Below are 23,782 nucleotides of genomic sequence, written 5' to 3' on the forward strand. Positions count from 1 at the left end.
AGAAGTTGAAATTGTTTTATAATATCTCAAAGTTGTTCTCTGGAACTAAATACCCCACTGCCAATCTTTATTTTCCAAAAATATGTGAGATTAGAATTTCATTGTCACGGTGACCAACTCTTCATATGATGAAATAAAACATATGGCAGTGAACATGATTGAGAAGTTTGATAAGTATTGGAGTGTAATTAATGAATTAATGACTATAGCTATTGTTTTGGATCCCAGATTTAAGATGAAGTTGATTGAGTATTTTTTTTTTCCCTATCATCTATGGAAGAAGTGCTTCAAGTGAAATTGAGAAAATTCACAACATTTGTTATGAGTTGGTGAAATAGTAAGGGTCCAATCTCAACTCCAACATGAGGTCTCAAACATCATTTGCTTCTTCATCACACTTGAATTTGTTTGAATTTGAAGATATTGATCCTTTAATGGACAATTATGATCGTTTTGTGCCTAGTATGACGACCACAGATCATGTGAAGTCAGAACTTAATCACTATTTGGATGAAACTATTTTGCCTAGAACATCTAACTTAGACATTTTGTATTGGTGAAAATCAAATGTGACTAACTATTTTGCCTAGTATGACAACCACAGATAATGTGAAGTCAGAACTTAATCACTATTTGGATGAAACTATTTTGCCTAGAACATCTAACTTAGACATTTTGTGTTGGTGGAAATCAAATGTGACTAAGTGGAAATCAAATGTGACTAAGTATCCAATCTTGAGCTCTTTGGCCAAAGATATTTTGGCTATTCCAGTGTCTAAAATTGCTTCTGAGTCAACTTTTAGTACTGTTGGGAGCTTTGTAAGTCCCCACCATAATAGACTTCATCCGAAGATGTTAGAAGCCTTAATATGTGCTCAAGATTGGTTATGGAATGAAACTAAAGGTACTCAAATTCTTAATATTATCTGCATTGTATTATATTTTTTGCTCTTATTTACTAAATCTACTTTATTAATATACTTTCAATTTACAAATTAATGTAAGTTTGCTCTTTTATAAACAACTTCTTCTTCTGATGAACATACTAGCTACTGCTCAAACTTTGAGAATATGGATGTGAAGGAGGTAAGTATTGGTAATCATGCATATTATATTTTTGTTACTAAATAGTTACATACATTGGCTTATTTTCATAGTTATATACACCGAATTGTACATACGTTGAATATGCATATTAAATTTTTGTAACTGAATATTTTTTTAAATGCTTATTTCTTTTTCATTGAAGGGGTTATGTGAAGATGGTCGTGAGGGAGGAACTGGAACATCATGAATTATGGCTGCTTGTTTTGTGGACACAAGAAAAATATTAGTTGTTATTAAGTTATTTGGGCAAGGCATTAGGTGGAGCATTTTGGATTTTTTGGCTACTGAACTTCTTGTTTTAGCTGGAGTATATTGAATTATGATCAACTTTTCCAGAACATCTAAGGGCCTGTTTGGGATTGAGGTGATTAAAAAAAAAGCTACTATGAAAAAAAGCTATGAAAATTTTTGGTGTTTGGTAAACTTTGAAAAACAGCTTTGTTTCAAAGTTGAGGGTGAAAAAAAGCCCAAAACCAGGAGATGGCAAGAAGCTGCAATTTGCAGCTACCAAAAGCAGCTTATTTTCACCCGCACACGGGTGAATAGTGTACCCATTTAATGAAATATGAATAACCCAAAACTGCCCTCCCTTTCCCTTCACCTACGCTCTCACCTTTCCAGACCTCTCTCGCACGCTCTTCACCTCAGGCCCTTAAAATAACTCCCCATCTCCGACGACTCCCCACTTCTCTTCGCAACCACCTTCACCTCCCTCTAGTTTTCTCTTCCCTCCTTTTTCTCATTCGGATTCTTCTTTCGTCTCATCTTCTTCTTCCTCAATTAGTTTCTACGCACCCAGGTATTTCACCATCTTTCAATCATTGATTGTTTTCTGTTAATTTAGGATTAAATTATGGCTTAATTTTTGCTAATTGTGGTTTAAGAGTGCGGATTTCTTGAGAAAAATGCATTCGTGAGCGAGTTTTTATGATTTGCAGTCAGTCCTGCTTCCTTGTTTAGGGCAAACAAACATTTGAGCTTTGGGTGGCTAACTTCTAATTGACATTTAAATTAATACATTTTCCTAATCACAACAAGTTGTAATTTCCCAAATTTCAAGCTCTGAGCATGGAATTTCTCAAATTTATAATCCATGAGTGCTAAAAAGCTGTTAATTTTATGCTGAAATTCCCAATGATTGAAACTAAATTATGGAATTTTTTAATAATACAGCTCAGATTTCTAGTAGGTTTATGCTTAGGAGTTGTTTTGATCAAGAACCCAGATTATTAACCTTAATGTATTTTATCAGTTCAAAGTAAGGGATACCAGGATGGGTAGGGGTTTGAATACAGAGAGAGGAAAAGATGTCGGGTATGGGAGACGGATATGTGGGCACGGCTCAAGATGCCGTGAGGATTCGAAGGCTCGAGAAGCAAAGAGAAGCCGAGCGCCAGAAAATTCATGAGCTCAAAAGCAAGTCGGCCTCCGATAACGGCCAGAAAATTCATGTGTTAATTATTTGTGATATTTGATTGCTTGGATCATACGGACTTATATTTGAACTTTGAACTTATAGTCCAAACTCTAACAGAAGCTTCAAAAGTATTGGCACCATCTACTTTTGTTCATCTTTTAGTTTTATGAAAACTAAAAGAAGATTTGTGCAGTTAATCTATAACTTGAATATGCCATCCTTGTTTGCTTGTCTGACCCGTGTGCAACAATGTCTAGATCTCAACAACCGGGACCATGCTCTTAGGAAATGTGTGCTGATAATCAACTTGGAGGTGAAAGACAAACCACGAGGAGGCGGCTGTAGGAGCTCGTCTTACTTTAGATCTTTGCCAAGAGGTCTGTATTTATGGTTGCATCGACACCCCATAATCTGTAATGCAAAACAATAATGTTGATGGGTACATTATCGTTAATTGTTTTCCAGATTGAAGCAGCCGATTCGTGGGAGGAATCAATTGATGATATTGTATCTGGTTTTGAGAAACAGCAGCGACGGAAGTTAATGTATAGCATCTCATTTTATTGAAACTGTAATAATAGTCTGTTAGGGAGATTTCGAAAAACCAAGACCCGGTGTTGCTGATAACTTATGTGCACCGACTGTTCTCCCCAAATGTAATTCTTGCTTAAGTAGTAGTTTCGATAATATCTTGATTAGAGCGACTCTCCTACCGTACAGTTACTAATAAGAATAACGTCGTCGTGACATCTCGTGCCAAATTTATCTCGACCATCTAACATTAGTAAGTCAATGTATAAACGCATTTACTTTGGTTTCACCGACATTAGTAACTACATACGGAGGTATTCTGAACGTGATCGTCATTTTGATGACCCCAGGGACTTTTGCGAAGAAAGCGATAGTAGTGATGATGATGATGATGAATATCAAAATTATCAAGTTGAAGGATCACATGAGATAGAGGCATTAAGAAATAGAATAGCGACAAGTTTGATGAATGCATCTAATTAGACTTACTTTCAAGTACATTAACAATATTGTACTAATGAATCCTAGCTATTCATTCTAAAATATTTCTATTAAAGTAGTTTGTCATACTAATTAATATTTAAGATAAAGTTTATAAATATTTTTCTTCTAAAAATAAAATATATTTAGTAATTCACTTTTATTTGTTAAGAAAATTAAATTAATAGCATATCTAGTATTATACCCTTTTTGGTCATTTCACACAGTCACAGCTGTTTTACAAAAAAGTTTACCAAACACTATCATACTGCTTTTTTTTTTCAAAAGCACTTTTACAAAAAAGTTTACCAAACACTTTGCTGCTTTATTTCACAGCCGCTTATTCTCACAGCACAGCCGCTTATTCTCACAGCAGTTTTTTTTCAAAGCACAGCAATATCAAACCAGCCCTAAGTATTGTTGTTATGCTTTTAAGATTTCAATTTGAAAGTGGTTGATGTTTTTGATATGATCCTTATAGTGTCCATTTTGTTTGTTTAAGAATCACTGTTTAATCAGTTAAATTTTAGTAAGTGTGTTGTAAAACTTGCTTAATTTTTCATAAGAATGAAATATCATTTCATAATGGGCAAAACGTTACACAATGGGGATCCGATACCCAACAGGTTCGGTTACGGGGAATACCCTCTTGGGTTTTTTACGGTTTCGAGTACGGGGAAAACAAACGGGTTTGGTAAAGGGGATGGCACATCTGAACCCAATATGCCCTGTTGCCATCCCTAGATACGGCGCATCATTGTAGTTCGGCCAAAGCATGTTTTCCAATGCAAGCCCACTCAAAGCTCTGGCCACATGAGGGGCCTCAAAGGCATGAATGGTTGTGACATACAACGCATTTGAAATGGGCTCTATCTTCTCGTGAATACGCTTCTGGCCATATTCACATAAAGTGATACAAAGGCATTCATCTCCATTTTCTTTAGTGGTTTCAACGTGATAATTATTTACCAAAGTATCTTTAAAGCTCAACAACGCTCTCCTAGAACAAGGTGAGTAAAGTGCCTCTTTAATGGTTAATTCAATGCCAATGGACAACATTATATGGGTAGTACTATACCCCTCAATCAGGTTAGATAGGCCTGAAAGGGTTGTCAAAGGCGAATTTCTAGATATAAAGTTAGTAAATTAGTGACATTGTCGCAAGATGGTGTACGTGGTTGCACTATCTTCCAGACAACCAATTTCCCAACACGACATACCCATAAATAAATTAATTGAATTGGTCACATGTATAAGGAAAATTTCAAATTCCATTCATTCAATTAATCATCTGAGAAATAACATCCATAAAGTAATTATCCAAACAATTTAAACAAAACACAAACAAATAATCCAAAATACATAGAAAATTGTTAAAATGAAGGGGGTTCGGCCACTAAGGGAACTCGACCACATGTTAGATTATGCATAAAAGTTCTAATCTTCCATCAGTGATGATGCCTGTTGAAAATAAAAAATCTCCACAGTGGTATCTTCGGAATTATCCACTTGAACAAAGTTCGTCTCTATGACTTTATGACGTGAATGATAATCAGCAACAACGCGAGCGAGAGCTCGGAAAACTTGGGACCAATGGTCCTTGGAACCACATCGGTAACATATGTCCGCTTCTATGGTGGTAGATGCTTTGCCTTTATTCTTGAAGTTGAAAGCCATGAGAGTCAAGGAATCGCACTTCGGGGCCGAATTTCCTCCATTGAGATAACTTCAACTTTGTCGACTTTGGACCTATGACTTGCGGTTGGAACCCTTCCCACTACCTCAACGCTTCTTGCGTCCATTTGGGCCTCGAGATATGTTGGCATATGCTTCAGGCACATCGCTTGAGCTAATAGGTCTATCTTAATGATTCTTCATCAAAAGTTGTTTTTGCTTCTTAACATGTAGCTTTCTAAAACTTAGCTAAGGCGACCGCCCAAGCGCTCGATAACGGCCCACTGTCACGATTATACCAAAGTTGTTCAATCAGTCGGCTAGATTATTAGTCGTTGCCTAGACAGCCACTGGGAAGGCTAGCGGCTTCAGGCGGTTCTGTAACTTAAAGAAAAAATTATTAAAATAATATCTCTGCAAAGGTTATGCATTTTCGCCGTCTCGCTACGTTTTTGACGTGTCATTGCGTCTTGTCCCCTTTCTACGAGCATAGAAACGGAGTCAGCATAAGTAATTTGACGAAAGTGATAGAGAGAGACAGAGATATCGCTCTGTAAAATTGCAATTTGCAAAGAAGAAGAATGAGATGACCAAGAGCTTTTGTAAAATTCCAATTTGCAACGAAGAAGAATGAGTCAACGCAGAGATTATGTGTTGGTAAGGGTTAGAGTTAGGGATTCTAAGTGGCTGATATTTCTTTTAGAATTAGAGAATTAATTATATTATTTATTTTATATGAAAACAAGGCCTAATCCTTTTTCAAATGAAAAATAGGGCCACCCAACAATGATTAAAACATATAGACTTAGGAAAAATGTTACAAAACCAAGAAAAAGAACCTTAAAATTGAACATATTTACTCATATTTTATATAATATATAAAAAATAAATTAACCTACATGTCATTTTATTTTTCAATTTATGTATCTCAATACAATTATATATTTCTTAAGTATAAATAGGCACTTATTTATACGATTGTACTTCAACCCGCTTCGTCTGCCTAGGCGCTAAGCCCTAGTCTACCGTCCGACTCACGCCTAGCGTCTTGTAAAACCTTGTTAGCAAGTAGTAAGATAGAGATCAAATTGGAAAACTTCGTAAATTTTTGTGCTTCATATTGTTTCTGCAGGATAATATTGGTGCCATGAAAAGTTAATAGGTCTTCTCTAGGAGATCCTATTCAATCAAGTGCTCTTTACAGAACTTGGAAAGTGATCGGATTGGACAAAACTTTAGAACTATATTCATTTATAGATTTAAAGTCTTGGAAGCATAAATGTTGCGAGTCCTATCTTGCTTCAGGCATGAAGATATCTTTCTTTTGTTTTTTTATCAAAACACTTTTCTAGAGTGAGCCATAAAGCTCTTGGATCTTCCTCAGCGAGCTACTCAGTCTGTAATGCGTTATGCATATGTTTTCAAATGAATATCATAGCGGTGGCTTTGTCAGCTTTGCCAACCAATTATCCATCTCAACTTCAATGGTAGGCCCAAGACTCTTTGTAATGAGGTGGGATCTCACGTCTTGAACACATTTCTAGTAGTTTCTTCCGGATACTTCCAGAGCAGTAAAGTCAAGTTTGTTAAGATTCGACATGCTGCTAATGGAGCAAGATCACGATCAATACTAGGGGTAAAAAAACGTCTATAGTCAAAATTAGAACATTCAAGTTCTGTAGCAATGTTTGATTTACATTAGCATGAAAAACTCATGGTACTATATTGGAAACTTCAAGTTTGAAATAAAAATTATGAACCACGGGTTCATAATACATACAAACAAACGCATATATACAAAGGAAATAAATGTATAGAGCAATTTCAAACAAATTAAATTAAAATAAGTCGCTTAACAGAATCCAAACCCAAATATTAGGTTAAGAAAAGAAAAGTGAAAGACAGATCCTGATAAATACGGGGCTTCGGGTTTCATATAGGCTAAAGCAAATAGGCCCAGGAGAATTTTTTTTTTTTTTTTTTTTTCTTCTCTCTCTCTCGGATTGGACTGGGGTCCATAGGGAGAAAATTAAGTGAGCTGAAAAAAAAAAAAAAAAAAAATCTGGAGACAGAAGTCGTTTTGGTCTGCAAATAGATCTGGCCCAAATTGGAAAGGAAAGGTCTCAGGGCCAAGCAGTGGGTTAGGCTGTGACGTAGGCTGAGCGCTAACAAACGGAGGTTGGGGCGAGCATGGGTTGGTCAGAACCTACAAAACATCGACGGATAAGGATCTCGACGTCGGGGAGGTCCAATAACTCAGATATTCGAATTTGAATCTTGAGGGATCCGACAAGATTTAGACTAGAATCTCGTTGGTTGTCGTCAAAGACGACCGGTTTCACCGCGGGAAGGCGGCTGCCAGTCGTCGGGGGCGAGGGATCATTAGGCTCCGCCAGGCAACGGCCTAATGAGTTTGAGAAGACGACGTGAACTGTCATCGTTTGGAAGGCCCTTGTGTTGAGCTTGTGAGAGCTCGGCTCCACGGCTCGCTCAGAGCAATGATCGGCACGGCTCACGGTTTCAGGCGATGGCCTAGACAACTTGGCTCAACTGGGCACAAGCTCATGGCTTTCGGCCGTGAGTCTGGCACAATTTTTACTTTTTTTTTCTTCCTTTTCTTTTCTTGTTCACACTGTACAATTCACCACAATTATAACAGTAATAATAGTATAATTGCAAACAATACTTTGGGTAGAATATATAATTCTGCAACAAATAAATAAAAGACTTCATGTTCAATGGTGAATGTTTAAGGTAATTAGACTAAAAAAATATCGACAATTAAGATAGTGTTTAGAAGAACTTGGATTGCAATGCTAGCTCATGTGAACTGGTTTGTAACAGAATTTCCTTAACGTAACGTTAAAAGCGTGCTGATAATGTGTTGAGGCCTATTTCCTCTGAAGGGTGCAGCAAAGAAAGAGAAAGAGAATTGATGAATTTCTGGGATGTGTATTTCCCATTGTATGTGCCAAAAGTGAACAACAAGAAGAAAGAAACTTGCTCGATGCAAATCTTAATAGGAAAAAATCACTAGCATAAAAAGTAAACCAAAACTATCAAGGATTTACACAATCACATATGTGTTAGAATTTATATCACAACAAAAACAATATTAAATGTTTTTACTACGAACTGAGGTTTGATAGACTTTACATGTGAAGAGTCGTTAAAAAAAATTGTGTGTGAGGCAGACGTATAATTCAAAATCAGAGCTCAAACGTTCAAACTAGCTATTATTACGTTATGAACATAATGAAGGTACGCATTAACGTGTTGCGATTGCCAGCAGTGCCCACCCTTCCTCTCGTGGGTAATAAAGATCCTAAAAATCTTGTGAATTATAATAAGCTAAGTGTGTCTCCAAAGATGCACGTGCTTATGGAAATTATAAAAGATTTTGAGTCATGTTCTTCAGAAGAAAACATACTAATTGATCGTTGAAGATTTGGAGGGTCTAAATTATCATGTGGTGCAGACAATATATGTCAGATCGAACACTGCTCATCAATTTAACAGAATGGGAAACTGAAACGTGGGAATATGCTGTTTAAGAACTGCTTTGTGTTTAGCAGACACAATATGAGATTAATTGATCAATATCTAGCACACCAAGAGATCAAGGTGTTAGCTCAATTGCATGATCGATTCTCTCATTAAAGTGCACAATATCACGCTAACGTAATACACTTCATTCTTTATCTACCGTTACCAAAGTAAAATTCTATGTAGGAAAGAAAAAAGTGACTGATAAACCGTAGGCTTAGTACAGCTCACCACCAATATTATCAGTATCGTTTTCAACTTAAACATATATTATTTGGTGTGGAGTTTTATCACAAATAGCCTCCAACAATTGACCACCTATTAATTACTAGATGTATGGTTTTGTCACAAAAGGTCTTAGTGATATTAGAAGTGAATCTCGCACTTACAAGCTATATATTATTTTGGTATTTCTCTTAAATGAGACTTTATTCTACAACACGTCCCTCATTAGTGACTCCACACAGGGTCATAGGGGAAACCAAATCTCCCAATTCATTATATTGGAGCTATCGCACAGATCTATTTGTGAGTTTGATAAATATTCAATCACTAGAGTCGGTGCCTGTCATCATTGGACTGGGTATGACCCGATGACAGGACGTCATATTGGTAGCCCAGAGAGCCCATGACTTGTACCACCTAGAGAGCCATAGTCTGTTAGTGGCATAAAAGTCAATTACCATAGGGCAAACTATGTCTATTTCCCTTAGGTAATTTTGTGATCTACTCACGATGTCAAGGATAAAACTGTCATATTAAGCATATTGTCTAAATGCTTCCGCATCTACTTGTGTTTAAATAGAAAATAACAGGTACTTCCATTATGACTGCAACTTCCTATTGGGAAATTTTTTAAAATGTCATATGAACTTGTTCATATTTTTCAATTTGTCATATCAACTTTACAAAATCATTAATTTTGTCATCTCACATTAACTCCATTAAGTTTTTCATCCAATATAAGTAATGTGTCTCGCACATAACTTGTGTTTAGGGTTATTTAGGTCATTTTAACAACTTTTCATAGGTTTTTTTGCTTTTCTTTAGTACAAACACTTAAATTTTTTTACTTTTCATTAGCCATGCATGTACAACTCCATTTGTGGCACAAAACATCAATATGTTTCTCATTTATAGAGCCCGTATGAAATTATGTCTTTGTGACATGCTAAAATGCAAACTCTCACTTGTGTATCATTACATATTTTGAATAACTAGAAGACAGTGCATTGCGTGATCATTTCATTGCTATAATATCAAATATAATGTTTCATTGCCCAAGAAACCCTATAATCTTTTGTCAAAGGGAAGTAAGGTATTATAACGACCGAAATAACCCTAAACACAAGTCATGTGCGAGGCACATGACTTATTAAATGGAAAACTTAATAAAATTAGAGAAAGATGACAAATTATAATTTCAAAAAAATTAGTATAACAAATTACTTAAAATTTTAGCTTATATAATAAATTGAAAAATACGTATAAGTATACATGACATTTAAAAAAAAAAAATCATCCTATTTCATCGTTTGCCTCACCACTGGTACCTACTGTTGTCCTGACATATTTTTGTGTGCGTTATACTACCAGCTTTTCGTACCAACAAATCTCCACGCGCAAGATTGTCATTCATGCGCGGAAATCATGAACGGTAAAGAAAGTCTCTGATGATCACTCTCGTATGGGCCTTTGCACTATGATGAAATTGTTCAACAGTTCAACTTGTACCAAACTCCTTTCAATACACTATCAGATTCCATATTATTTTGGATATAGAAGTACAAAAATACTAAGGTTTGCTAGTATACTCACCCTCATGCTCATGCTGATGCAAACGCTGCAATGGATAATCATACGTATGATTGATACCAGCCAAGGTTTTTAAATTACCACTACAAAAAATAAGTACAATCTTCTAAATCTATAGTTGCTGATATAATTACTCCATTAACACGTACGATTGTCAAGCATCGCAAAACGAAATTTTTAACGACCCAACTTCAGACTCTTTCTTTCTAGCCTATTCAACTCTTTAGCCGTAGTTATTTAAGTTGTATCGTGAGATTGAAGAGATCAAATTCCTCATGCAACACAAGAAACAAAGATATGAAGTAGGCAAATAGAAGTGAGAATCATTCGATCGCGCTTTTAAATTCATTTTTCAACTAAAGCAATGCCGTTATTTTTCACCATAGTTCAAATGACGCTTTTTAGAAGATTAATGACATATAATTTAAACTTTGACAGTTTCATAGGTTGACAATTACAATGTCCGCTAATGGAGTGGCTAAAAGATAGGTACAAAAAAAGTGAGCTGGAGAAAGGACAAACAAAAAAACCACAATAAAGTTTGATCGGGTACATTAATTGTTTGTTTGTGGTCCAATATGGTGCACAAAGGGCGCCATAACAAGGGACAAGGCAAAAGGGCCAATATTCCAAACCACTTAGTTTTGTTCCATTCTTGTCTTCTCTTTTCAATATGCTGGGTTAGGTGGAGCTAATCCAGTTGAATTGAACCTAAAATCTCTTATTTAATTGTTTGTTTGTGGTCCAATATGGTGCACAAAGGGCGCCATAACAAGGGACAAGGCAAAAGGGCCAATATTCCAAACCACTTAGTTTTGTTCCATTCTTGTCTTCTCTTTTCAATATGCTGGGTTAGGTGGAGCTAATCCAGTTGAATTGAACCTAAAATCTCTTATTTACAAGCGAAGAGGAATATCACTAGACCATACGTACTAAGTGGTGGTTGTTGCTATTGTTACAATTGTGTGAGTTTGATTACAGTTTTTTGCCAAAAATGAAAAACCAAACTGAAATTATCATTCGGTTTGGTTTTCTTTCTTTTTTTATTTCAATTTGATTCAGTTTTTTTGGCTTGGTTCAGTTTTAGTTTGTTGGTTTTTTTTTTTTTTTTTTAAATAATTGAAAATTGGATGCCGTTGCTGGCATCATATCATAGGACATGGATTGTCTGCCCTTCTGATCTCATCCCCTCCTATTATGATTATGTGCTTAATTCCAAAGATATTCTAATTTGTCTTGAATTAGGGTTTCCTTTCTTAGAAGACAAGTAATATCTTCAATGGGCTTAAGCCTAGCATGTTGGACAAAGGCTATCGAACTACACTTCATGCGCTACGAGCATCCGATCATTCTTGCCACCCGAGGTGCCATTTGTCATGATCCCTGAAAATCATGGTCCCACCCACCATTTAGGTCATAGGATAAAAGTAAAATGACAATGTTTAGATGGGTGTAAGCAAAACAATGTCATTGTAAGGATTATTTGGTTCGATTTTCGAACCACTGAAAGTGGTACCAAACCAACAAATTTCGGTTTGGTTTTTCGAATTTAGTTATTTTTTGGGTTTGGGTTTGAATTTTTTTTAATTTAGGGTCGGTTCGGTTTGGTTTTTTTTAACACTTTAATTTTTATTCTTTTAGAATATTATATGATGTTGTTCTCGGCACTCTAAAATTTTTTATTGTGTACTCCAAACTTTTTAAAAGCAACCCCAAACAAACATTGTAATATCCAAAAATAACACTTAAAAAGTACTTTGACAAAAAAAAAAGTGTTGTTATGTCACTCGACAAGTCTAATTATGCATTTCTTATAAATGTATATTTTTCTAAATATAGAAAACTTAAAGTGTATAATAAAAATCTTTTAATGCTAATAACAGCAAAAACAAAAACAAAAAAAAAAAAAAAAAAAAAAAAAAACCAAAGGCATAAAAGAAGTATAAAATTCAAAGTCATTGTCAATGTATTAATTGCCAATATTGCACAATTATCTGACTGTCACTATGAGATTTGACTACTTTGATCATAATAAATGAGAAATTATAGTGTAGAGTCATCCGAACATAAAGGGGTGTCTTATCCACGTATCTTATTTTATTTCTTATGTACATTTGATAATTTATGTTCGTTGATCTTCTTCAATTCATCCGATTTGACAGTTGAAAATTAAAAAAATGTATGAGAAGTAAAATAAGATGTGTGAATATCACACCCCAACATAAATTGCATTGGCAACATACATATCACACAGGCGGCTTCAATTTTTTGTCCATTCATTAAGGCACATTTGCAACTTTGCCACTCAATTATAAGAGAATAGATAGAATCGAATTTAAGTAATTCATTTGGTCACCTTACTTCGAATTATTTTAAGAAAGTTCACATTTGATTCTTTTGAAGGGCATACATTTCTTCTTCCATTGTTCAAGTTACTTTGTTCAAAAATTTACATAAAGTTACTTTAGATGGCCTAAATCCTACGTTAGGTCGACTGAATTAATCAATTGACCAATACGTCCCAAAACGTTAGAAATGGTATATCCTCTCCTCCAATTGCTTGTAGTTCTCCTGTTTTCTCCATCGAAGTTTATTTCGGACCAAAAAAAAGAAAAGAAAAAAAAAGAATCAGATCTTAAAAGTTCTGTCTGCGGGACTGACAATCCTCATTACATTTTTACCAATCCTCCCCTATCCTATACCCTACCCTGTGCCTATCGATATCTGCAGAGATATTGCCGCATAGGCCATTAGGCCTCACAAGCTTCAAAATTGCAGCAGATTTGACTATGCCCCCCATTGCAGCAGATTTTACGACCTGCTACACGCGATTTATATGTTTTAAATGTATTTATATATATGAATTGAAACAAAAAAAAATCAAATATTTGAAATAAATGAATAATTTTATATCATCCAAGTAAAAACTCCTTAGAAACCAATCAAAGCAACTAATTCACATAATAAAATTGATCTTTCAATTTTCATCTACGTTCTATTGAATTTACATTAACAATAGAGAAAATAATATTTAATAAACAACTGATTTAATCACATTATTGCTAGTATATTATGAGACGAAGCTTATCCCCTCACCCTTAGTGTAGATAATATTATTTGTTCAAAAAAGAAAAACAATTATTTGATAACTAATTTAATCACATATAATGCGTGTGCTCAAAACTTTTTTTATAACAGGCATTACACACCTCTTAAGATGTTTTGAACTTGTTTAGAAATAGAAAAAAATATTATTTAATAAACAACTAATTGAATCACATTATTACTAACCTATTGTGAGATACTAACTAAAAAAATTGTACAAAAAGAATTCATTATTAAAAAAAACACTGTTAAAACAACGAAAATCCCCCTGTATTATTTGGTGCATTATTTTGAATTACTTTTGAAATTTTTTGTTTTGGAGGCATTTCTGTCCAAAAATTTTTGGTAAAGATTGTGACCTCAAAAAGGATTGTTGGGTTTATATATAAAGATAAAAACCATGGGCTTGCCTCATTGACATAAAACTAATTACAAATAAATAAAGCATATTGACCAGATCCAAAATCAAAATTGTCTCTTGACAATGTTGACATATTCCTCGTTGTTAAACGTTGTATTAATCTTAACTTCATTTTTTGAAACTTAAAAATTAAAATGAAATAGTTATTAAATTAACGAGACCTTAAGTTTTCATTTGTTTTATAATTTAAATTCTTACTTTTTAATGATATAACGTGAAATTAGTAATTTACTCCCTAAAAAATGAAAGACATGTGAAAGTATCCCATAAAATTCAACATAGAATGACAAAGTGAACTTCTCAATGACCATTTTCATGATAATCTACTTTTATGAGAAAGATTACCTAATTGCAATAACCTGATCTTTTCTATGACCATTTGTTGATGCTGGTTGGTTCTTTTGGCTGCAGCCTTATTTTTGGGCGGCTATAACAATCTGTGTTTAGTCGTATTATTGTAGGCCAAGAGTTGTCTGCCCTTTTACTTTTGCTGTCCTTTCGTGCCTTCTTATTTGTGTGGTCATGATTAAGTCACGTCAACATTTTATATTACTATTCATTTTTGTTTTATTATCTTTATAAAAAAATAATATAAAATGTTAACGTGATTTAACCGTAACCACATAAAACAAGAGGGCAATAGAAATGAGAGGGCAGACAATCCTTGTCCATTATTGTAACCTCTCATTTGTGTTGGAGAATACAGTTACTTCGGCTCCTTCTACCTTTTGGGAGTGAGCTGCCTTGGTGTACGTATCTGCTTTGCCCGTGGAATGAAATTTCATTGACCAAAAAAAAAAAACCTTCCTACTGGGCCTCGTCACAGCCGTTCTTCTCTTTGAAGAAAAGTTCCAGAAGATACCGCAGCATTACTCGTCATGCCAGTTTAAAATTTTTTAGTTAATAAAAACAGAAATCGAGTTAATATATAGTAGAAGTAAAGGAAACAGAAAAAAACTTTGCAAACCTTCAACTAGGGATACCATTGGAGGCATGTCAGCTACACAGCGCATTGTGTCACGTTAGATTCGAAACGAAAAGCTGTACAAAAAAACTAAATTTTGGAAGACTGCCCCTTTAAATAAACCTAAACTTGTCAAAATTAATCCTCATCAAGCACATCACCGTTGGGGCTAGTTCTTTCATCGTATACTCTTTGTCCCCAAAAATGGTGAACCCCCTCGTGATCAGAACAATTGTTATTGGTCAGTAATTCTAATTGGCATTTGGTTTTACTTTCTATTTTATTTTATTTTTTTCCCATTTTTCTTTAATTCTAGCTTTCTACCATCTGGTTTTCTTGCTTTTTTTTTTTTTCTAATGCTTGCGGGTTCTAATACACTACTAGTTATCATCAAATTTCAAAAGAGTACTCACGATGCATGCATGTGCATGGAGGAGAAAGTCTTATGAATGGACTACCGTATGCGACCACCATTCACACAATAGTCCCTCACAATAGGTGAAATTTTTTATTTGTGGGATCTACGTCCTGTGAAAGGTTTTCGCATGAGAACATTTTTCCATTCAAATCCAGATATGTTGCCTCAAAATTATTGTCTTTTTATTGTCCCCTCTCTAGTTATTGTTTGACAAACATGTTCTTCACCTTACTAGAGACTCATTTATGCATGGGGCAAACTAAAGTTTTGCAATTCAAAATAAGTACATAAATACAGCTATTTGAATTGTTAATGAGATATATACATAGCTAACTTATATACTTTTTTATATTGGGCTCAGCTCAAAATTTAGCATTCTAGTGAGAATCTTATTAATAGTACTCTCTCTCTCTCTCTCTCTGTCTCTCTCTCTTATGTGAACGTACTTAATGATCAATGGAAATATTGCAGCCCAACATTTCTAAAAATCATCAAGCAAAAATCAGTCGGGGAATTCAAGCCGGATCCTTATATAGCAACTTTGCTTAAATGTGCTTTGTGGTCCTTCTATGGCTGCCCAATTGTCCATCCCGACAGCCTTCTTGTCCTCACAATCAATGGCACTGGATTCGTCATCGAATTAATCTATTTGCTATCTTCTTAACACTCTTCTGGGAAAAAAACGCGTAAGATTACCATAAAACAATAAAGGCAGGGTCATCATTTTTTTTTTTTACAAATTAATTTGCTTAATCATGTATCGTTGCGCATTTCAGTGTCTTGATTATTCATCCAACTCTTTTTTTCAGCGAAGCATTATCATTGCTCCTCTAGTTGAAGCTACCTTCTTTGCTATTGTGGTTTTCGTTACTTTACGCTTCTTCGAGTTTCCTCAAGGACGATGTAGGATAATTGGGATCTTATGTATTGTCTTCAACATCATTATGTATGCCACACCCCTGACAGTCATGGTACGTACGGATAATAATTTTCATGAATTATGCTACGTTTGAATGTCTTAGACAATGTTTGGATGATCAAAATATTTACATTTTTTTCTATTCTTTGGTTGGCAGAAAATGGTGATCAAGACAAGGAGCGTCAACTACATGCCGTTTTCCCTCTCACTCGCCAACTTCTGCAATGGCATTGTCTGGTCCATCTATGCATTCCTTAAATTTGATCAATATATTGTGGTAATTAATTAATATTCTAAACAAGAAGTTTTCAATTTATCCTAGGAGTTTTAAAGAGCTAAAAAAGACTTATTTTGATTATTGTGATTAATTAACCTTTTATTTATTTATAATAATTTCGTAGTTTCCAAATGTTTTGGGATCGCTTTCCGGCGCGGTGCAGCTCATCTTGTATGCAACCTACAATAAGACCACTAATTGGGATGAGGATGATGAAAAGCCAAAATCTGAAGTTCAAATCTCTAATGTTTAGAGAGAGAGTGGTCTCCTGTAATATCAAACTCTTGATCAATGTAATCACGTTCAATTTGGACATTTTATATGTACATCTTCGCATGCATGCAGTTAATAGTTTGGTCAAAAACAAAAATGAATATTTTATGAGGAGAAGATTATTTACAACCATCTTCAATCTATATATGATGTATACGTAATATTACTAATTATAAAACATTATAGGGTAAATTATACTTTCATACCTCAGGTTTGGAGTCTATTTCAATTCCTTACAACATCTTTAAAACATTTCACTTTCACACCTTAAGTACTATTTTATTTTAAAATAATACCTCCGTTACATTTTCCATGTATTGATCTGTTAAATGCTGACGTGGCTGCCACATATATGCCACGTGGCTGCCAAATGTCTGCCACGTGGCAAATAAAATAAATTTTTTTTTAAACCTGAATTTTCTCAAAAAAAGAAAAAAAATTGAAAAAAAAAAGGTAAATTACACTTTCATATCTCAGGTTTGGGGTCTATTTCAATTCCTTACATTTTCAAAACATTTCACTTTCATACCTTAAGTACTATTTTATTTCAAAATAATACCTCCGTTACATTTTCCATCCATTGATTTGTTAAATGCTGACGTGGTTGCCAAATGTCTACCACGTGGCAAATAAACTTAATTGAATTTTCTCAAAAAAAGAAAAAAAATTGAAAAAAATAAAAATAAAAATGAAACCCACTATCCCTCCCCCACCCCCCCCCCCCCCCCCACCCTAGCGACCCATATCCTTATCCCTAACCCAAAACCCAAAAAACCTGCTGCAGCAGCAAGAAGAAGAAGAAGAAGAAGAAGAAGAAAAAAAAAAAAAAAACTTGCAGCAGCAGCAGCAGGAAGAAGAAGAAGAAGGAAAAAAAAAAACCCCAAACCTAGTTCGTTCCCCCCCCAACCCGCGACCCCTCCCTCCCCCCCCCCCCCAAACCTCGTGACCCACCTCCCTCCCTCCCCCCCCCCCCCCACCCACGCCACGTGACCTCCCCACCCCCCCCCCCAACCGTGCCACTCGACTTTCCCCCTTCCCCCCTCTCGGGTCAGGATCTCATGATTTTCAGTGTGGGTGGGTTTTGAAAATACTTTGAGTTTGAAATGATTTTGGACTGGTTTTGTGGTAGATCCACATAATCTCGGGTGGAATTTTTGTGGGTGATGGGGGATTTTTGGGAGGGGTGATGGGGGATAGGAGAAAGGGGTGGCTAGGGTGGGATTGGGGCTTTTTTTTGTTTTCTCCCTCTTCTTCTTCTTCTTGCAACTTTTTGGGTTCTGGGTTAGGGTCGCTGGGGGGCGGGGGAAGGCATTGGTTTCAATTTTTTTTCTTTCAAATTTTTGAGAAAATTCAGGGTTTTTTAAAAAAATGAAAAATATATTTTATTTGCCACGTGACGTATATGTGGTAGCCACGTTAGCATTTAACAGATCAATGGATGAAAAATGTAACAGATGCATTATTTTGAAATAAAATAGTACTTAAGGTGTGAAAGTGAAATGTTTTAAAGATATTGTAAGAAATTAAAATAGACCCCAAACCTGAGATATGAAAGTGTAATTTGCCTTTTTTTTTTACAATATTTTTTTTTCTTTTTTTGAGAAAATTCAGGTTTTTTAAAAACAATTAAAAAATTATTTTATTTGCCACGTGGCAGACATTTGGTATCCACGTGGCATATATATGTGGCAGCCATGTCAGCATTTAACAAATCAATAGATGAAAAATGTAACAGAGATATTATTTTGAAATAAAATAGTACTTAAGGTATGAAAGTAAAATGTTTTGAAGATGTTGTAAGAAATTGAAATATATCCCAAATCTAAGGTATGAAAGTGTAATTTGCCTAACATTATATGACTCTCTAGTTTTTCACATGAAGTGAAGAAAACTAAACCCTTTACAAAGAGAACTCAGTCCATATTTACAAGGTCCGACGGCCAGTTACCATCTTGATAAAAGGTAGTACACAACTTAATTAGTCGTAAACATCTTTATTTTTTCATCAAGTAGAAAATAGCAGTAAACCCTAGGAAGCAACAAAGAAGAAACAGATGAAAAGCTCTTCAATATTGATTGACGTTTGATAGAGATGACTCGTATTAAATAATACTTTTGTACTGACAATTCCAAGATCATTAAAAGGTTGTTGCATAATTGGACAAGAAGAATTGTCCGCCCTTCTACTTCATGTGCCTTTTCGTGCTTTCTTATTTTGTGTGATCACTATTAATTCACGTGGCTTAATTGGACAACATTTTATATTATTTTTTTATAGAGATAATAAGACAAAAATAAATAGTAATATAAAATATTAACGTGATTTAATCGTAATCACACAAACAAAAGAGTACGGAAGGACATCGAAAAGGCACCGAAAGTGAGAAGACATGCAATCCTTGTCCTGCATAATTTCCCTCGGGATGCCTCTTTACAGTAGTTCCCTTGTGCATACTTCCTCTCCGCTTAGTAATACGTTTGACATGCATGCCCTTTTGGTTTCATTTTATTTAAGAAAATAGTAGATCGAATTGTTATTGTAATTATCAAATAGTAGATCGAATTGTTAATGTAATTATCAATCTGTATTCTATAATTCTATTTAGGCCAAATTTAATGCTTCAAGTGTTTTATTCATTAGATTTTATTTCTATAATTGTTTAAATCTTTTATTTTCAATTTTAGTAATTTATTTTCATATTATTTAATGCTTCATAAAAAAATTTCAAAATCCGGTCCATTCTGCTTATTCATGAAGGGTGGGTTGTCACATCCCGGCCCGGGGCGGATCACTTCCCGGGCCCGCTCCACCACCGTAGCACGATATTGTCCGCTTTGAGCTTACCATTCCCTCACGGTTTTGTTTTTGGGAACTCACGAGCAACTTCCCGATGGGTCACCCATCCTGGGATTGCTCTCGCGCACTACTCGCTTAACTTCGGAGTTCCCATGGAACCCGAAGCCATTGAGCTCCCAAAAGGCCTCGTGCTAGGTAGGGATGAGAATATACATTTAAGGATCACCCCTGGGCGATGTGGGATGTTACAATCCACCCCCCTTAGGGGCCCGACGTCCTCGTCGGCACACACGCGACCAGGGTTAGGCTCTGATACCAAATTGTCACATCCCGGCCCGGGGCGGATCACTTCCCGGGCCCGCTCCACCACCGTAGCACGATATTGTCCGCTTTGGGCTTACCATTCCCTCACGGTTTTGTTTTTGGGAACTCACGAGCAACTTCCCGATGGATCACCCATCCTGGGATTGCTCTCGCGCGCTACTCGCTTAACTTCGGAGTTCCCATGGAACCCGAAGCCATTGAGCTCCCAAAAAGCCTTGTGCTAGGTAGGGATGAGAATATACATTTAAGGATCACCCCCTGGGCGATGTGGGATGTTACATGGGTGCTATCCACATGCTATGGCAAGGGTTCGGCTTGAGAACAAAAATGCCATATCCATTCCCATAAGCACAAAATTTAATCATATACATAATGAAAATTAACCATCGGAGAATATCGATAACAATACCGCTGGGTAACAGTTTCCCTATCAGTTAAATGTATATTCATCTTCGTCAATGCAATAAAATTATTCGTTCAACTAACATATTACAATTTAATCAATACTAATTCCGTCTTTAAACATTCACATTCAAATCATTAAAAAAAAAACATAACAATATTCATGAGAAGTGTTCACAATAAACCAAAGACGATACCAATTAAGGCAAATTAGTCCCATGAAAAAAGGAAAGGGATGACAAAAGCAGATACAACAACCATTATAGGAGAAAGACAAAATAAATTATCAAATAATTTCAATACTTGTAAATACACATATATATTATATAATATTATATTCAGGAGGGATTTGGAGACGAATACTAATAGGGACTGCTATATACATATCTGAAACCGTAACAAAAGAATACACACGATTTTTCTCCATATTTGAAAAATACTCGAATTTTCATCTCCAAATTCGCCCATTAGGCCAATAATCCATGGTTATCGGGTTGAACATGTTGAATTATCATCCTTACTATCCACACACTCTATGTTTATTTTTGTCCTTTGATCATCTTCAATTTTTGGACGGCTAAAAATTAAGAAGTGTATAGAAAGTGAAAAAGAATGAGCGTCTATTTCCATGATGGTAAGTAGACCTGGCATTCGTGTTCGTGTTGTTTTCATGACATATCCGATATCTTAACAAGTCATGTTGTATAACACCCGTTAAAGTAAACATGTAATATGACCCGATCCGAAATCGACCCGTTAATATTATCAAGTAATATATCCCGACCCATTACCTATTAAAAAAATATTTTAAATCAATAAATAATGAAAATGAAAAACATAATTTGACCAAAAAAAAAAATGGAAAACATAATATTAAATTAATATATACATACTATATTGTCACATAAATATTATTCACAACATAAAATAAATATTCGTCTTTAAAGTAGAGAATTGTTATTAGCATTCCAAAAATCACATTCTACACTCCTCACAAGTGTATTTTTCTTTCTAATTATAAAAAGTTTAGAGTGCCAAATGAGATTTTAGAGTGCTAATAACAATTCTCTTAAAGTATTACATACTCCAAAACAAGAGCCTAATAAAAAAAACATTAATACATTACTACAAAATACTAAATGTTCAAGGATATGCAGGAGTTGCGTTTCAAGGTTGAGGAACCTTTGCATGTTTGTATATGCTTTCACATTTGTCAAACTTGTACGTTAATAATTATGAATTTTATTTATTTTGACTCCCTTAAAAATATTATTCATGAGAGTTTGTTTTGGTTTTAAAAATTCAAACGAAGATGTAGCCATACTTAAGTATTATAATTTTTTACTGTATTTAGCATTTTAAAATTAGTAGATAATTTTTAGTAGTTTACAAAATTAAAACCATCAAAATAACTTTTTTCTTAACCTGTCGAAACGAGTTATCCGTCTGTCATCTTCGTGTAAACCTATTAAAAATTCGTTATTAATAGATTCTTATCGTGTGACCTGATAACGATCCAATTAATTATCGTGTTGACACAAAACTTGTTATTTTTATGTGTCGTATTAATTAATGAATCGTGTAAGAAATTATCAAGGATATTGGTAAGCACATGCACACGTAGTGGTTTCTTGTCCAGCCACGTCAAACCAATCACACCGTGGGAGTGTTCCACAATTCGGTGAATGGAAAACGTGTAAGGTCAGGATCCTTCAATGCCCGAGGTTCTATTTGTTGATAACCCCGCGATTGTTCTAGACGGAAGCTGCATTCTCCCGAAATTTCCGCTCTCTGCTTTTTTATATCCCACAATTTTCTCACTAACCAAACAATCAGTCGCTGCAAATCTCTCGTCCTACCAAACGCTTTCCCGCGCTAATCAAACAACTTTCTTCATGTAAGAATCTTTTCCATGTCACTTTTCTTTTAGTTTCTTCACTTGATTATGTCAACTTCGATTCTAAATTTCTCGGAAACTCGGTGTTTTCTTTCGTGTTCTCTTTAACTTTCCCGAGAAACAAACAGCTTAAATTCCCTTATTGCCGAATTTTTTTTAGCAAACAGGCGTTTATCTCAAATGGGTCACCAAATCTTTCGAGTTTACCCGTATTTCTCCATCAAATCTCTCCTTTTGATTGCTCAGTTGCTAATGGTTTACTAAAACCTTCTCTTAATATTATCAGATTTTTGTGCTTGCGGATTCTGAATCTTTGGTGAAAAATGAGTCGAGCAGCGGATTCGAGTGCGTTCGAAGCGGTGAACCAGCTACTGAACTTCCCGGAGGCCATTGAGAAGTTAATGTTTCCGTCTCGGGCTCACGAGACCGGTAACGAGATCAAAGGTGTGTCCAGCATTCCGGTTGACATTTTGGACACTCCCAAGGAGTACATATTTTTCTTGGATATGCCTGGCCTATCCAAATCTGACGTTCAGGTATAAATGCTTGATTTTGGTACGGTTCTTTTTTTTATCTTTTTGTTAATCGTGATCAAGAAATTAGGTTATGCGCTTTGATATAATTAGGTTGGCTAAAGCAGCGTCCTCTCGTATGAACCTGTCTTCGGATCTTCCTCAAGTTTCGATTAGGTTAATTATAATATTTCTTGAATCATGGGAAAAAAAAGTAGCTAGGAGATGTATGCTCAATCGGCCTTTAGGTAAATAATACATGTCCTGCACTTTTTTCTTTGTTTTTCTTATTTTTTTTTTAACCTGATGCATTGTGAGAGTAAACAGACTTGGTTATGCAATCCAGGTGACGGTTGAAGACGAGAACACTCTGGTGATCCGGAGCAATGGGAAGAGAAAGCGCGAAGACGGTGAGGAGGAGGGGTGCAAGTATATCAGGCTGGAGAGGAGAGCGGCTCAGAAGCTACTGAGGAAGTTCCGGTTGCCCGACAATGCCAATGTAGGAGCCATTAATGCGAAATGTGAGAACGGGGTTCTGACTGTGGTGGTTGAGAAGCTTCCTCCCCCTCCCAAGCCCAAGACAGTTAAAGTCTCCATCTCCTGAAGTGGATAGGGCAACATAAATAGAGAAATACAAGCTGGATTTCACGTGTAGGTTCTACTTCTAGCGTTTAGGGTTTTCCTGTTAGGGTTACAATATGGATGCTACTCTGTTAGTGCTGTATTTTGGAAAGACTGGCTGAACTTAGAGTTGCTAGGGTTTTACTTTCCTCGTGTTGTTTTTGAGATTAGTCAACAAGTGTCTTTCTGTTTTAAATGATATAAGCATCTTGTTTGATACGGGTTTTTGCAAAGATTGTACACAAATAAAGCACTATTCTAACTTTAATTAGTGGGATAAGT

The 23,782-nt window shown here is 35.3% G+C and overlaps 2 protein-coding genes and 1 long non-coding RNA gene across 4 annotated transcripts; all 3 read left to right on the forward strand.

The window, feature by feature from the left end:
• Window positions 1-1,589: 1,589 nt before the first annotated feature.
• LOC148689469 (uncharacterized) lies at window positions 1,590-3,348 on the forward strand. 2 transcript variants are annotated; one of them, XR_015958311.1, is made up of 4 exons: window positions 1,688-1,906; window positions 2,360-2,523; window positions 2,782-2,901; window positions 2,990-3,348. It is a non-coding gene; the product is annotated as an uncharacterized LOC148689469 (long non-coding RNA). The 2 variants fall into 2 exon arrangements; XR_015958310.1 differs by lacking the exons at window positions 2,782-2,901; window positions 2,990-3,348 and having other exon boundaries at window positions 1,590-1,906; window positions 2,360-2,664.
• An 11,916-nt stretch (window positions 3,349-15,264) lies between these two features.
• Window positions 15,265-16,927, forward strand: LOC137709071 (bidirectional sugar transporter SWEET5-like). The gene is made up of 5 exons (XM_088688479.1): window positions 15,265-15,305; window positions 15,950-16,129; window positions 16,248-16,449; window positions 16,555-16,674; window positions 16,799-16,927. The coding sequence occupies exons 1-5, from the start codon at window positions 15,265-15,267 to the stop codon at window positions 16,925-16,927; spliced, it is 672 nt and encodes a 223-aa protein (XP_088544605.1).
• A 5,281-nt stretch (window positions 16,928-22,208) lies between these two features.
• Window positions 22,209-23,719, forward strand: LOC137708882 (17.4 kDa class III heat shock protein). The gene is made up of 3 exons (XM_068448042.2): window positions 22,209-22,367; window positions 22,654-22,903; window positions 23,226-23,719. Exons 2-3 carry the CDS (start codon window positions 22,691-22,693, stop codon window positions 23,481-23,483), a joined length of 471 nt encoding a protein of 156 aa, XP_068304143.2. The 5' UTR covers window positions 22,209-22,367; window positions 22,654-22,690; the 3' UTR covers window positions 23,484-23,719.
• The last annotated feature ends 63 nt before the right edge of the window (window positions 23,720-23,782 follow it).

Source organism: Pyrus communis, chromosome 17 (assembly GCF_041283825.1).
Source record: "Pyrus communis isolate YQ-2024b chromosome 17, ASM4128382v1, whole genome shotgun sequence".
NCBI classification, from domain to species: Eukaryota; Viridiplantae; Streptophyta; class Magnoliopsida; order Rosales; family Rosaceae; genus Pyrus; species Pyrus communis.

Excerpts from the sequence above, each read along its gene's own strand:
- LOC137708882 (XM_068448042.2), top strand. The coding sequence starts at position 22,691 with ATGAGTCGAGCAGCGGATTCGAGTGCGTTCGAAGCGGTGAACCAGCTA. Across the intron at positions 22,904-23,225 it reads TATCCAAATCTGACGTTCAG|GTGACGGTTGAAGACGAGAA; the intron begins GTATAAATGCTT and ends TATGCAATCCAG.
- LOC137709071 (XM_088688479.1), top strand. The coding sequence starts at position 15,265 with ATGGTGAACCCCCTCGTGATCAGAACAATTGTTATTGGTCA. Across the intron at positions 15,306-15,949 it reads AGAACAATTGTTATTGGTCA|CCCAACATTTCTAAAAATCA; the intron begins GTAATTCTAATT and ends GAAATATTGCAG. Across the intron at positions 16,130-16,247 it reads GTCATCGAATTAATCTATTT|ATTTCAGTGTCTTGATTATT; the intron begins GCTATCTTCTTA and ends GTATCGTTGCGC.